The following is a 14,488-nucleotide window of genomic DNA, read 5'->3' as shown; positions in this document are numbered from 1 at the left end:
GTTTCTTGACAAAACCTGTGTAATGAGGCAGTAAATTTGAATTTGGATCATCTTTCCTTTTTGCACATCTAAGAGTAACGTCCTCTTTCAGGACTATTCACACTTTTTGAAATTCCTGGCTTATTTATTAACACTGTTGCTGTATAAGCAAACACATAAGAGCTTCCAGAACTTCAACCACTGATACACATTAAGCTTAAAGATGTTCAGAGTGCTTTGTCCCATCAGAGTTTAGCCTCTTAAATGCAGAATATGCTAGGTACTTTAAAAGTTTTATTTATCGCAGCGTTTTTTAAACCATCTGGCTTTGTATGCAAGGATGCTTTATAGAAATGGTAAAGTAAGAGAAAACAAAACTCTCAGCCTTGGGGCATTCTAAAATTAGTTACTTGATTGAAAACTATATCTATTTACATTTGGATACTTTTGTACCCACTAAATTATCTTTAAAAAATGGAAACATCATATTTCTTTCCCATGGCTTGTCCTTCGAAATAATGTATTGTTTGTCCCCATTAAGTCCATGCTCTCCTAGCCTGTTTTTCCTGTGATGTACCACCTAGGATTATATAAAAAGAGAAAGAAGGCAGGTGCCAATTATTTGCTCAGGTGACGAAGACAGAAAAAGCGTGATTTCCTGATTTCTAAGGTTCATGCCACTTCAGTACAAAACTTCAGATTCTATGCACGTAGAGACTTGAATGGATAATTATGGGCTCTAGGAACTTGGAAAAAGAAAGGACACTGGGGATGGAGCTGTCTGGGAGATTTTTGTGGAGTCTCTCAGGATACTCCATAGAAGGGTCAATGGAAGCAAAAGCATGAGGATGTTTTATCAAGCATAGTATCTATACAACATTGTAAATCAACTATACTTCAATAAAATTAAAAAACAAAATAAAACAAAGGTGAAAGAATAGTATAAAGGATCTGTGGCAGATAAGACTGAATTACTAAATTGAAAACAGGCAATGGAGGGCCTTGAATGATAGGATAAGGAATTCAAGGTTAATCCTAGAGCAAGTTTCCTTAGATTTTTGACAAGAACAAGATCAAGATCATTCACAGACTAAACTTAAAAATGTATCTATGTGTGTATATATATATACATACTTAGCTAAAGCCTAAAGCTTCTCAGTAAATATATTATTCATAATTTCTTTCTTTTGCTTTTTTTTTTAACAAAACTAGCATGCTGTCTCCCATTGTCTCTATATGTGTGGAAACAGGGAAGTTTTTATACATAAGCAGTATTTGTTTTCCCTGTTAGTTTTTCTGGAAACACTGTTTTCTCCACGTCCCATGGCTTAAGCGTTCTGCTCTTCACAGATCCCCCTATCAGAAGTATATCCCAACACACAGGAAAATGGCCAAGAGAGAAACCTAGGCAGGGCTGGAAACCGGAAATCGCAACTGATTCTCCAGAGGAGAGGAGGCAATTAACATTTCTTCCATTTCAAAGCATCTGGAGGGCCTGGAGTTCAATTCACCCTTCACACTTCCACAGAGTGAAACGTGTTCTGTTTGCTTTAGGCTACTGTGTGTTGAATTACAGCAGAGCAGACGGAAGGAGGAAAAAATGGGAATATAATAGTTAACACCGCTACAGTATTTATTGTTATGTACCAGAAGAAAGCAATAATAAAGCAAATGTTTACGAAAAAATTCACTTCTGCTAGAAGACTCAGTTTCACCTAAGTCACTCCAACTGATTGGAAGTAGAAAATCTTGCCCTGACTATTCATATTTTATCTCCTTCCCCCTGCCTTTTCAGCCCCTGTTTTGTCACAGGCCAAAGCCTTTTACAAAATACGCGGATCAGTTAGCAATGTTCCCAGTTCCACCACCTGGATCCATAAGTGTGCTGCTGAAACAGTCTCCGAACTCATCCAAGAGTCATTATGTCAATTCCTTCTTCTCCGAGATAATTCTGTTGCCTCTTACGCCAGCTCTTTTGGCAGCTGCACCTGTGAGTTAAGCATTTGAAAAGAGGAGAAAAATTAATCCTAGATATTCAAGTGTTTTACAGCAAAAATGACAAAATGTACATGCCTCAAAGGGTGTAAAGCGGATTAGAAAGTCTGGCCAGAGAGACCCCTCAGATCATGATAATAGCCACAGCCACCATGAAGTGGGCATTTACTGATGACAGGACAGCTCCAGGGGTTCTGAGCACGTGGTGAAGCTTATCACATACACAAGAGGGGGGGTGCTGGACTCCGCCTGTTTCAAATCCTGGAACTAGCACTTACTAGTTGCATGGTATTGGGCATCAATTTTCTCCGCTATAAAATGACAGTGTCTTGTTCACAAGGCTACCATAAGGATTAAGTAATACAAGTTAGTGATCAACATTAACGCTTCTTTTGAAAGCATTGCCTCATTTCATCTTACAACCACCTTGGAAAGAGGGAACAGGCTCAGAGAGATTAAGCAATTTGCTTCAGGTCACAGGGCTAGGAAGTGGCAGAGCTGGATTTGAACCTAGATCTGCCTGATTTCAATGCCTTCCTGAGTATTGAAATACTCACCAAACAAATACCACCATAAGAATATAAAATGTATGTTCTTTTAAGAACTGGTCTTTCCTCTTTAAAGCACATTCCTAATGTGATACTCACCAAATATTAAAACAGTACTTGGAGAATGCCCAAGGGCAAAAAAATTGCAAAAGAGTAGCATAAGTCTGACTGCAAATCAACTTTGAGCTTTGATTCACAGGAACAACTTAAAGATAAGGTAAGTTCTTAACGGGTTTCAAGTGCTGTTATATTTTAGGAGAATGACTCATCCATCATGGATGTGCCTTTCAGAGAACACTGACAGAGTCCAAAGGACACTCAGAGTTTGTATAATAATGACTTTAAAATGTCTCTCCTTCTATGGCCCGTGTCCACCTGCCAACGTGAGGAACCATTTTGGCCATCTACCATGGACCCTCTTAGCCAGTTCTCTGCCCACAACCTTTGCGTAAAAAGGTTTCCCAACATCCTGCCCATTGGAGAGAACTTGGGATGTGTTGCTGCTACCTGCACAGCCTTCAAACCAAAGGGTCTTCCATGTGCTCTGACTCTCTCCCTCCCTAGTGTCAGACTTTCAGGAGAGGAGGGGTGTGACTACAGATTGGTAAGGGTCATCCAAGGAGAACACCAACAGTGAACACCACCAATAAACAAAATATATAATGCCAGTTATTTAAAATAACTGCAGAGCTGTAACAAATAGTCAAAACTGTGTTCTTTGTATTATTGAATGGAAAAAATATTTTTATAGTATGTTATTCCTGATACATGTTTATATGCATAGAAGGGTTCCAAATTAATAAAAATACTTCGAAAAGTGAAACGTGGCAATGCCCAAACATAGTAAACCCAGAGACATATTAACTAATTTAAAATATGCCCAAACTGGCAGTTCAGATCACTGGAGAAAAGAATGGGTCACTAAATGATCAGTGGTTAGCTACTTGGCAAAGAAATAAAATAGCAGACTTCTTGCTTCCTACTTACTTCTAACATCTAACCCTTTAATTCATCTATAATATGGAATATTTTTAAAAAACCAAAAGTTCTAAAAGCAGCAAGAAAGATAGGCAAATATTTTAATAAGGTTCAAAAAAGCCATTTCTAAGCAGAACATAAAAGACAGAAACCATAAAGGAAAAGATAGCTAGATCTGATGTTACAAAAATATAAAACTTCCAACAAACAAGAATCTACACCCACAGAGACTGGGAGCAATTGGGAAGGATGGGAAGACCCATTTCAGCAGGGGTTGTTTAATTCAGCACACATGACTGCAGTTCCTGCTCTGGACCAACACCTCAATGGGTGTCCAGGACATAGATGAGGAAGACCTACCTTGAGGAACTCAGAATCCACTAGGAGACCTACAGTGTGCCTGTAAGAGCTGTCAACTTAAGGCACTATGTGGAAGATGCTGAAAGCGAGGTACAAGTGAGGGGCAATGGAAAGAGACAGGAAGGGTATTCCCCACTGATGTTTGGTTTCATTTCTTTTGTTGTAAGTGTTGAGTCGAGTCTGTTGGATATATTTTGAAAGACAGAGATAGAAAATAAGTAACTGAGCAAAGTGTTGTGGGGAGAGAGGAAAAGAAGGTCCTTCAGGGGAAAAATTCAGGAGGTATGGTTTGCCATAGATGTTATTGAACCGTGGTTGTCCAAGTGTGGTCTCCAAGCGAGCAGCATCAGCATTGCCAAGGAACTTGTCAGAAATGCAAATTCTCAGGCCCCATCCAAGACCTACTGAATCAGAAACTCTAGAGATGGGCTCAGTAATCTGTATTCAGCCTTCCAGGTGCTTTTGATGCATGCTAAAATTTAGGAATCACTATCACAGACTTTAGAAAAGTTGTCCATCAAAAACTCTTTCTTCCACTAGGTATTAGGGAAGGGCAGTTCCTGGTCTGTATAATTCTAGTCCACTTATGCTCTTTTGAGATGAGTTTGAAACGTTACATTGCTTTCTCCTGTGGAGACTCCCTCTGTCAAGAGTATAACATTTCTAAAGCTCTGATGTAGATTTGGCCTTGGCTCTTGGAGATTCTGGTAGGTTTGGGGGTTTTTTTAAGGAAAAAAAAGAGACAGAAAAAAAGGAAGAACTGAAGGGAACTCTGAGGCTTCAGACTTGAATGTGTGAGAGAATGGAGACAGCGTGGGAAATTGGGAACCAGAAACAACAACTAAATCTAGAAAGGAAAAGCTTGGTTTGGGGACAGATTGAATGAAGGTACTGAGAAAACCCTGAGTGATCTAAAGGGAAAGGGAAATTTGGGGATTGTCCTAGATTATGTGATAATTGAAACAAAGGGAGAAGCTAAGATGGGAAAAAGGAGAAAACTGCAAAAGGACAGAATCTAGAGATCCTACTTCAAAAGAAATAGGATATTTTATAAATGAGGCAAAGAAAAAATGGCCAGAGATGAAGACTCAGGAGTCTATGTTCTTACATTTTTGTAATCGTAACAACTGCTAATGTGTCACGGAGTCTTTTGGCCAATTAAGGCTGCTCGGGAAATTATTATACTGAAATCTTTCTGAAGGAGACATTTAATCATGTCTTTAGGCACCTAGGTGAAACCAGTCCAGACACACATAGGTGAGCCCAAAGTAAAATTAACTGAATGTTAAAAGTTACCGTGTTTGACTGGCACCAAAACTTGCATATGATATAAATGCAGCTGACCTCAGTAAATTAAATAGTTGCTGCAGATGAGATTTTTATCTCAATGAAAAGTACAGATACTCATCTGGGATGGTAGGCAGTGAGCGGACCACCAAATTTTTAAAGAGGAAAGGAAATCATACATTTACCAGGGAGGGAGAAGCCCGTACAAGCCTAACGTCTTTGTTTTGGGCTGGCATCACATTGACTCAGAGTTATCAACTCAGAGGGAAATAAATGAGCGATTAGTAAATTCAGTTAGACAAGACAAAGACTTTTAAAACATAGCTAAAAACAATAAGAACAACGTGACAAACCAAAAAATTCTACAGCAGTCAAATAAGTAATGTAAATGAGTGAAAAAGGCCAGGGATTAGGCAGTAGGGCATGGTGGAGACTGAAGAAAAACTGGAGAGTCCATTACCTATCTCAAGGGAGAAGTCAACACAGATCCAGCTTATTTGTGCCATGCACATGCAGGCCCCGTGTGGCTGGATCTGATGTTTCAAATGCTCCCAGGTATCTGCATATTATCATGTGATATTTTATAACTTGTACAACAAGACCCAAGCCAAACAAAACAGGCCTGCAAATCGGGCTTACAGTCCACTAGTTTTCAATACCTGGCCCCCAGAATACATCTCTCTTAAACTGAATTAAATGGGAAGCTTTTTGGAAGAGGTAGCGTTTGAGCCAAGCAAGTATACAGACTTCCCTTCATTCTCTGCTAGAAACTTCATTTCAGGGATCCCAAGCCAGAAGCATGAGATGGGGAGAGAATAACCACTAAAAGGAAAAAATACAAATTTAAAATATAAACTACCTCATGAGCTATGCTCTAGAAAATAGAAAAATAATATTTCCAAGTCCATGAGAGAAAAAATAATCATTTTTCCTTTAAAAATAAATAATTTCTATGTATGTTTATGGATATTCAATGTTTTAGTTAGGAGCATCAGTAAAAACAATTATAAGATTTCCAAATTGGGTTTTAACTTCATATGTGAAAATCCAGGGATTTAGAGAGCATCTCTATCCTCCAACACAAGTGGGGGGGAAACCCCCATAACCTTTAGCTTCACCTCCTTCAAGTGAGTGTGGATGTGTCTCATTTGACCAGCCAAAAATAGCCCTTTCTGCTGGGATCTTGTGATATCACCACTGATGGCATTTACAGCATTTTACTGAGTCTAAGATGCACATTTTTCGATGTTTCCGTATCCCTGACATCAGAAAGCATCTTACAGTCAACGGTGTTTAACAATAGTCGGTTGCAGGTGGGAGCACAAACACAGTATAGGTTTTCATACCATCAGCACTTCCACTGGGCTCTGTGCCCTGCTGGAATTGTACACACGTGCAAATGTACTGCCATTTAAACTATCCTTTAAAGAATGACAAAGCAAATATGACAAAATGTGTTGGCCTTGTAAGAATTCTTTCTACTATTTTGAACTTCCACATGTCTCAAATGATTTCAAATTAAAAGATAAAAAATGTCTTTTAAGAGAGATTACACTATGAGTCGGCATTAAAGCAGACATTTATTATGTATGCAGCAAGGCGCAAAAACACAGCAGTAGGGAGCGAACTGATGCCAGTCAAGTGAATTTTTGTCAGTTGGACAATGCATTTTCACATTTTTCTTGCAGAGCATTTTAAAGGACCACGTTGATGAAGCTGCATGACATTTTGTATCTGAGATACATATCAAGGCTTGCAAGCCAAGCCAGGCAAATGAAAGCAGAAGATGCCAGTCCCTTGCATAGATAAAAGACATTGCAAAGCAAAGGCTGATATGCAAGACCACCGTTCACAAACCGTGTCAGAGTTCACTTTGCTGCATATTTTTCTTCCTTAGCGGACATTAAAAACAAACAAAACACAACTCAAAACTGATAGCACTTGGGACTTCCCTGGTGGCACAGTGGTTAAGAATCTGCTTGCCAGTACAGGGGACACGGGTTCGAGCTCTGGTCCGAGAAGATCCCACATGCCAGGGAGCAACTAAGCCCGTGAGCCACAACTACTGAGCCTGAGCTCTAGAGCCCACAAGCCACAACTACTGAAGCCCGCGCGCCTAGAGCCCTTGCTGTGCAACAAGAGAAGCCACCACAGTGAGAAGCCCGCGCACCGCAACAAAGAGTAGCCCCCGCTCGCTGCAACTAGAGAAAGATGGCGCGCAGCAACGAAGACGCAATGCAGCCAGAGATAAATAAATAAATAATTTTTTAAAAAACCTGATAGCACTTTAGAATTTATTGAAAATGAAAAACGTACTACTTAATAGGGTGTGGCATTTTGGTAATGATGATCATGCATTTACCTTAATGCCTTTTGCTCTAGAATCTAGACCCCAAGCTGAAGTGTTCTCACTTGACTAAAAGGCAGTGTCTTGACTGTAAAAATGATAAAACCAACACTGTAAGCTCCATGAAGTTAAGACTATACCTGTCCTATTCCCTGCTGATGGTGCCTGATACATGGCAGCGCTATACCAATATTTATTGCAATAATGGGTAAGCAGATGGATGAAATGCAGCCAACTCCGGGGAAAGCCGATTTGCTCAGCAGAACATTCCCTGAGAAGGCAGGGAGTGGGGTCAGATGATCATTTAAACTTCATTCTCTTGTCTACTCTGAATCCACGTGCCACCTTTAATGCATATTTTAAAAAGATTTCTCTTGGGCTTCCCTGGTGGCGCAGTGGTTGAGAGTCCGCCTGCCGATGCAGGGGCCATGGGTTCGTGCCCCGGTCCGGGAATATCCCACATGCCGCGGAGCAGCTGGGCCCGTGAGCCATGGCCGCTGAGCCTGTGCATCCGGAGCCTGTGCTCTGCAACGGGAGAGGCCACAACAGTGAGAGGCCCGCGTACCGCAAAAAAAAAAAACAAAAAAAAAACGTGCCTTATAGGGCTGTTAAAGTGACTGTAAAAGTTAATTCATATAATGAATCTGGCCCATAGTAAGTGCTCAGTAGATGTTAGCTATTAGTACCATCGTTACAGAAGTTATATAGATGTGTGTCTTTGAGGATAACCAATCACTTAGATCTACCAGTAATGCTGACGGATTTCCCTCAGTTAGTGACAAGCTCCTGGTGTCCAAATGAGCAGGGAAGAGAGTTGGGAGACATCTATCGTGGTGTGTGTTCACCATTTCTCCCACCTCCTACTTACAGGTTTAAGATAGGCGATGTTACTGTGACGAATGTCGTTCAGGAGCTGATCTCTGGGGGTGATTTCCACCAGCGGGGGTGGCCTATTTCTCGGCACTGGTTTGAGCGTTTTGATCACGTCTTTGAGGTTGGTTTTCTCGGCTGATTCTCTGGCTTCCGGCATCCGAGATTTGCGCTGGATCCTCTTCAGCTTTACCATGCGGAAGGTGTCAGTGTCCGGCCTGTACTTCGGAGCGTGTGATGGCTTTTTCGTCATTTCATTTTGTCGACTGAAGGGGACTGCGTGGGAGCTGGGAGGTCGAGGAGGAAGAGGAAGAGGAGGCTGGAGGAACTCCTGCGTCCCAGAATCGGGCACTGGTCCCCGCAGCGTCTCCCACATCCCAGGTGGCAGCCCCAACCCGTTCTCCAACATGGCTATTAACTTTCTCTGCTCTTTGAGTTGCTGCTGTTTCTGTTCTTCTTGTCTTTTCTGCCTTTGTCTATCCTGATTCCTGGTGAGCAGGTTGGTTACCACCATTCTGGGACCTGGAAGCTCAAAATGGTAGCCCATCTTCAGGAGAGTGTCATTTGCCTTCAGAAGCCTGGCTATCTCCATTTCAGCATGGTGGCCCAACATATGCCTCTGATTGTGGAACCGAAGTTCGGTTAGTGTCTCATTAAACTGGAGACACCTCATGATGGCCACGATTCCCTTGCCTGTGATGAAATTGGACTCGACGTTAAGAGTGGTAATGCTCCTGTTTTCACGCAACATGTTGGCCAGGGCGAATGCTAGGTTCTCATCCGCACCCACGTTGGCTAAACTGAAGGTTTTGATGTGTTTGTTTTTCTTCATCGCGTTGACAAAGTCCAGCAACATTTCTTTGGGGATGTTTTCAATGTTGTTCAGGTTGAGTTCCTTCATGTCAGGGTCATTTTGTCTCACTCGCCTTAAGCTCCCATCTAGGTCCGTTTGGTTTCCGGAAGGCCTTGCGCTTACCTTCAAAAAACTGGTATCTAGAGCTAGCTTTTTGGGATCTAATTTTGATATTTTTTTCTCACTTTTTTCTTGGGCCTCTGGTCTGTCTTTCTGTTCTTCGGTTACTTTATCAGTTACCTGTTGGCTGTTGTTCTCACCATTTCTGATTTGCTCCTTTACCTCACCTTCCTCTTCTATTTTTGTTTTCTCATCACTCTCTTCACTGTCCTCTTTTCCCTCATCTTCTTCATCTTCTGCATCATCTTCTTCATCTTCTGCATTATCTTCTTCATCATCTTCTGCATCATCTTCTTCATCTTCCACATCATCTTCGTTATCTTCATTATTTGTTTCTTGGACATTGTCACTGCCCTGTGATTCTGTTTTATGTGCAGTGATTTCATTATTAAGCTTTTCTTTTAAATACTGGGACACATTTTTATTACTTGTGTCTATTTCTTCATGCTGTTCTTGAGTTTTTCCCTAAAAGAGAAGTTTATGAGGGTTAGAACACATAGCAGGGTTTATGAGGGTTAGAATACATGTCATGAGGGTTTCTTCACATAGAAATATGAAGAGCAGCACTATTTACTGGAGAGAATAAGAAGATTTATTACTAAGTGAAAAAAGGAAGCAAATAAGCTGTAGGCATAGTATTCCATTTGTTTACGTATTTATGTGTATACATATATAGACACAATATATATCAAAGTTTATAAATGTGTAGAAAAAAACAGACTTGTAATGCTTACCAAGTAAGTACTTATCTCTGAGGAAGAGAGGTAACCATTGAGATAACTGAGAAAAGGAAGGATCGAGGGGATTTTCACTTTTTATGTTATATAATTCTAGACTAAGTTTTTTTAAAACCAAGTACACATATTAGTTTTTCAAGCAAATATAACAAAAATAAAGATAAATTTTTATAGGCACACACAGGCACGAACACAGTTTTTGGCTGTGTTTTTCTCATCCCCTGTGTTAAAATTAAGCCTAGTTAATTTTGTTTTCAGACCCTCTATTGTTTTTAAAGATGGGGTTCAGTTCCAGAAGCAGTTAAAAATTATTTGTTTTGAAAACCTTATGGATTTATCCATTCATTGAAATCTTTGTTTTGTATATAGCTGAATAGGCATCTTTGTATTCAATAGCTCTGTGTTACACAATAATTTCCTTATTGCCCTAACCAAAATTTACATAATATGTTTGCCAATCTAATGTAATGTGTACAAGTTTCCCTGAAAATAAGATACTGTGGGGAAAATGAGAGCAGTTTGATATTTGGAACATAACAAAACCCTTAAACTTTGATTTTTGTTTGCTCAGCTCTGGGAAAACTACCCTGGATACTCCAGGGACAGGCTTTATAGTCCAGTTCCTTTGGAAGGAAAGTGTCTAGGAGGTAAAGCCAGCTACAAAAGGGGACAGGATTAGTAGAGATTTAGAAACAACTGCTTAGTCTGGGAAGGAAAATGACAGTCATATCAATAATGTTTATTAAATGTTTGCACATCAATTAGCACATTTTCCCAAAATGTATGTGTACCTCATAGGTGTCATTTTGAAAGCTGATGTAGCAGTTTGACACACAGGCTCATCTGAGTAAGAACTTGATCTTGGGAGGACGAAATGGGTAAAGGGGATCAACTGTATGGTGACGGATGGAAACTAAATTTTTGGTGGTGAGCATACTGTAGGGTATATAGAAGTAGAAATATAATGTTGTACACATGAAACTTACATAGTGCTATAAACCAATGTTATCTCAATAAAAAATAAACCTGTAATTAAAAAAAATAAGAACTTGATTTTACTGCTTATAACATTATAGGCTGGAATTGACACCTTAACTCTGAAGCCTTCACCTTTGCATTTCTCATTTGTCTCAGCAGGGGGAGCCAACTATCAAGCTGTTTAAATTATACCAAAGGAAGAAAAAGTGTTAAAAGTACCCAATTTGTTTTTTCCTCTGAAATTGGTGTTCATATAGAACTGGCTTTTACTCTAGTTGTAAAACGTCTGCAAATTGTACCTTACACTCTAACCTGATCAAGCCAGCAACTCATTTTCTTGAGTGCAGTACATGTTTAAATTCCCCTGGCCATGAAATCAGTTTATAACTTTCCTAAAATTATAGCCAGCGTGATGATAATGTGACAAGATATATCAATATTAGCAGGCATAACTACAAGAGACTTTACCTGTGGGGATCTCTGTCTTATTTTTGCCAAGTCATTTTTAAGTGAAACATTTAAAACAATGTGCTGATATACAAGTCCAGAGTGGACCACAATTCTACTTTTCATATAAGGAACATATTTAAAGAATGAACTATCTTTAAAACAGCTTAACATCATCAACTTCTAAATTCACCACTGATATCCAATGTACTGTGGTAATACTGGATTTTTTGGTTATTTGACTTGGTTTAATTGCAGAGCCTGTGGCTGGACTTCAGGGGGACTGTGACACCCTTGAGATTGTATGTGAAACATCGTATGTGTATGCATGTGATGGAAGGAGAGAACGGAGAGCCTTCTTCAGCTTCTTAAAGGGTTCTGTGAGCCAAAAAAAGCATAAAGGACAAATGCTTCTGGGTTATGAGTTAATTCATTAAGTATCACGCCTACAGAATATAGGCTTTCCTGCACAAGAAACCCCGTGGCAATTTTTTTAAAGAGATATTTACAAGAAATTACCACTTTTTCCTCCCAGTTATACCATGTAAGTGTTAAAGAAAGTTCCCATCTGGCGTAGGATGAAATATTCTGATTTATCTATAAGTGTCGACAAAACATAGAGTCTTGAGAAATGACAGTTACCACAGGTACACGTGCCAGCCCAGCCCAGGCAGCCATTTCTCTGTTGTGTACAAATCCCCGGTTACCTTGGATGACACAAAGGTAACAGGAACACGTTCGTCTTCCAGCATGCGTCTGGATGCCTTTTGCCAATACATATAATCAACGAGAGATTTATGGTCGAAGTTCCCTGTTGGTGGCTTGTCAGTCTGATCCTTCTGAATCATTCCCACGGGAAGCCTGGGGTCAGGGGCCATCACCTCCATTTCCAACTGCAGTTCCTTAAGCTCTTCTGGGGACAAGTTGGCCAAGATTTCATCTTCATCAATCTCCCCATCAAAGAGTTCTTCTTGATCTGAATTCCTGCTGTGTTCCGACATGATTCTTTTCTATACTTTTCTATACTTTATTAGAAAAGGAGAAATAATCAGAGAAGATATAAGAAAAGAAAAAACTCTCAAGAAGTTCCCCCAGTTACCAAGCGTCCCGGGTCAATACCACCTTGAGAGATTTTGTTTTCCCCCAAGAACCCCAGTGGTGTTTGCTGAGCCTCTAGGAGTGACTGCCGCTAAGCTCAAGCCGTAACTATATTAAGCAGGGCTTGGCTGGAGAGGGTCAATTTATGGAATTACTATGCTCCTCTCTTTTCGGCAACTTGAGTCAGCTGTGCAAATCCATCTGACATTTCAGTACAGCTGCTTAGGTTTGCCAGCGAGTAACAGGTCTCCAGACTCCCTGTAGGAGTAAAATTAGTTCTCTTCCTATGTGCTCTCACATTGTCCTACACTAAGTCATGCAGCCCATACACACATACCCCAGTCCTGCAGGGGAGACCACTTCTTTTTATTTAAATGATGAAAGCAACTTACAATACTTCAGGAGGAAAATCCAAACAGCGACCTCAGTTCTACTGAAGTGAAAAATTCATATGCAGGTGGAAATCAAGCTCTCAGGGCTTGATTCTTCACTACCATGAGACTCTGGAAGGAAATAAACCTGCACACAGCTGAGCAGAGGTCTGGCTATGTTACCCGCTGCGTAAACTGAACCTTTGCAAGATGTCCTTATTTGCATCTAGATCCTGTGATCTAACAGATGGGGACAACGAGCCCTTGAATTTCCACTATGAGTGAGGAGTTTAATGTTTTAAATAATTTGTTTTTCTTATTAAGTATCCATTAAGCCAGGATAAAAATTTAAAGGGATCTAAATTGAAATGTTAAAAAAAACCCCAAACCATTAAAGTACTGGAAGAAATCATGAAAAGATTTTTTCATAACTTCAGAGGACGATATGGCAATATTTATCCAAATGACAAATGTACATTTTCTTTGACCAGCCATTCCACTTTTAGGAATGTATCCTACAGATACACTCCCACATGGGTGAAATAATAAGGTGCTCAAGATTATTCAATGTAGCAAACTACAAAACAGCGTATTGTATGTTCTTTGTGTGATAAAGGGTAAAAAGAATATATGTACATATACAGATTTTATCAACAGATCCTTGGAAAGATACACAAGAAACCAATAACAATGGATGCTACTGGAGAAAGAAATGGGTTGTCTGGGAGACAGGACTAGGAAAAAAGACTTTGTTACTGTATACCCTTTTATAATTGCCAGATTTTGAAACTTATGAACATAATGCTTATTCAAAAATATATATTTATTGTACAAAACTTAGGATAACACAGGGAAGCATAAAGAAATTTAAAATTTCCTCTTATTGCACCATTAAGAGCTACCGTCATTAACATTTTGGTTCATCACTCCAGTCAGTCCCTTCTTACAGTTATATGAGCTCAATAATCTTTTGTCATCTGTTTTCTGACTTACAAAATCATGTTTTTTTTCTAGGTTATAGTATATTCTACTACTACATAATTTTTTTAAATTTTTTAATTTATTTATTTTTGGCTGCATTGGGTCTTCATTGCCGCACACAGGCTTTTTCTAGTTGCGGCAAGCGGGGGCTACTCTTTGTTGCGGTGCATAGGCTTCTCATTCCGGTGGCTTCTCTTGTTGCAGAGCACGGGCTCGAGGCACGCGAGCTTCAGTAGTTGTGGCACACAGGCTCAGTAGTTGTGGCTTGCTGGCTCTAGAGCACAAGTTCAGTAGTTGTGGAGCACGGCTTAGTTGCTGCACAGCATGTGGGATCTTCCCGGACCGGGGATCGAACCTGTGTCCCCTGCATTGGCAGGCAGATTCTTATCCACTGCGCCACCAGGAAAGCCCTACTACTACATAATTTTTAATAACTCCCTGTTAAGATTCTTTATATGGAAGTACCATAATTTATGTAACCAATCTCCAATTATTGGATATTTGGACTGCTTTCAATGCTCACAAGCACTTCTTCAATA

General features: G+C 40.0%; 1 protein-coding gene across 1 annotated transcript; it reads right to left on the bottom strand.

The window, feature by feature from the left end:
* Positions 1 to 1,594: 1,594 nt before the first annotated feature.
* LMOD3 (leiomodin 3) lies at positions 1,595 to 13,132 on the bottom strand. Its single transcript, XM_060161369.1, has 4 exons — positions 12,990 to 13,132; positions 12,207 to 12,524; positions 8,363 to 9,802; positions 1,595 to 1,967 (listed from the first exon to the last, which is right to left on the bottom strand). Exons 2-4 carry the CDS (start codon positions 12,498 to 12,500, stop codon positions 1,941 to 1,943), a joined length of 1,761 nt encoding a protein of 586 aa, XP_060017352.1. The 5' UTR covers positions 12,501 to 12,524; positions 12,990 to 13,132; the 3' UTR covers positions 1,595 to 1,940.
* Between the last annotated feature and the right edge of the window lie 1,356 nt (positions 13,133 to 14,488).

Source organism: Lagenorhynchus albirostris, chromosome 10 (genome assembly GCF_949774975.1).
Source record: "Lagenorhynchus albirostris chromosome 10, mLagAlb1.1, whole genome shotgun sequence".
In the NCBI taxonomy this organism is placed as follows: domain Eukaryota; kingdom Metazoa; phylum Chordata; class Mammalia; order Artiodactyla; family Delphinidae; genus Lagenorhynchus; species Lagenorhynchus albirostris.
This window is presented reverse-complemented; position numbering and strand designations above follow the sequence as displayed.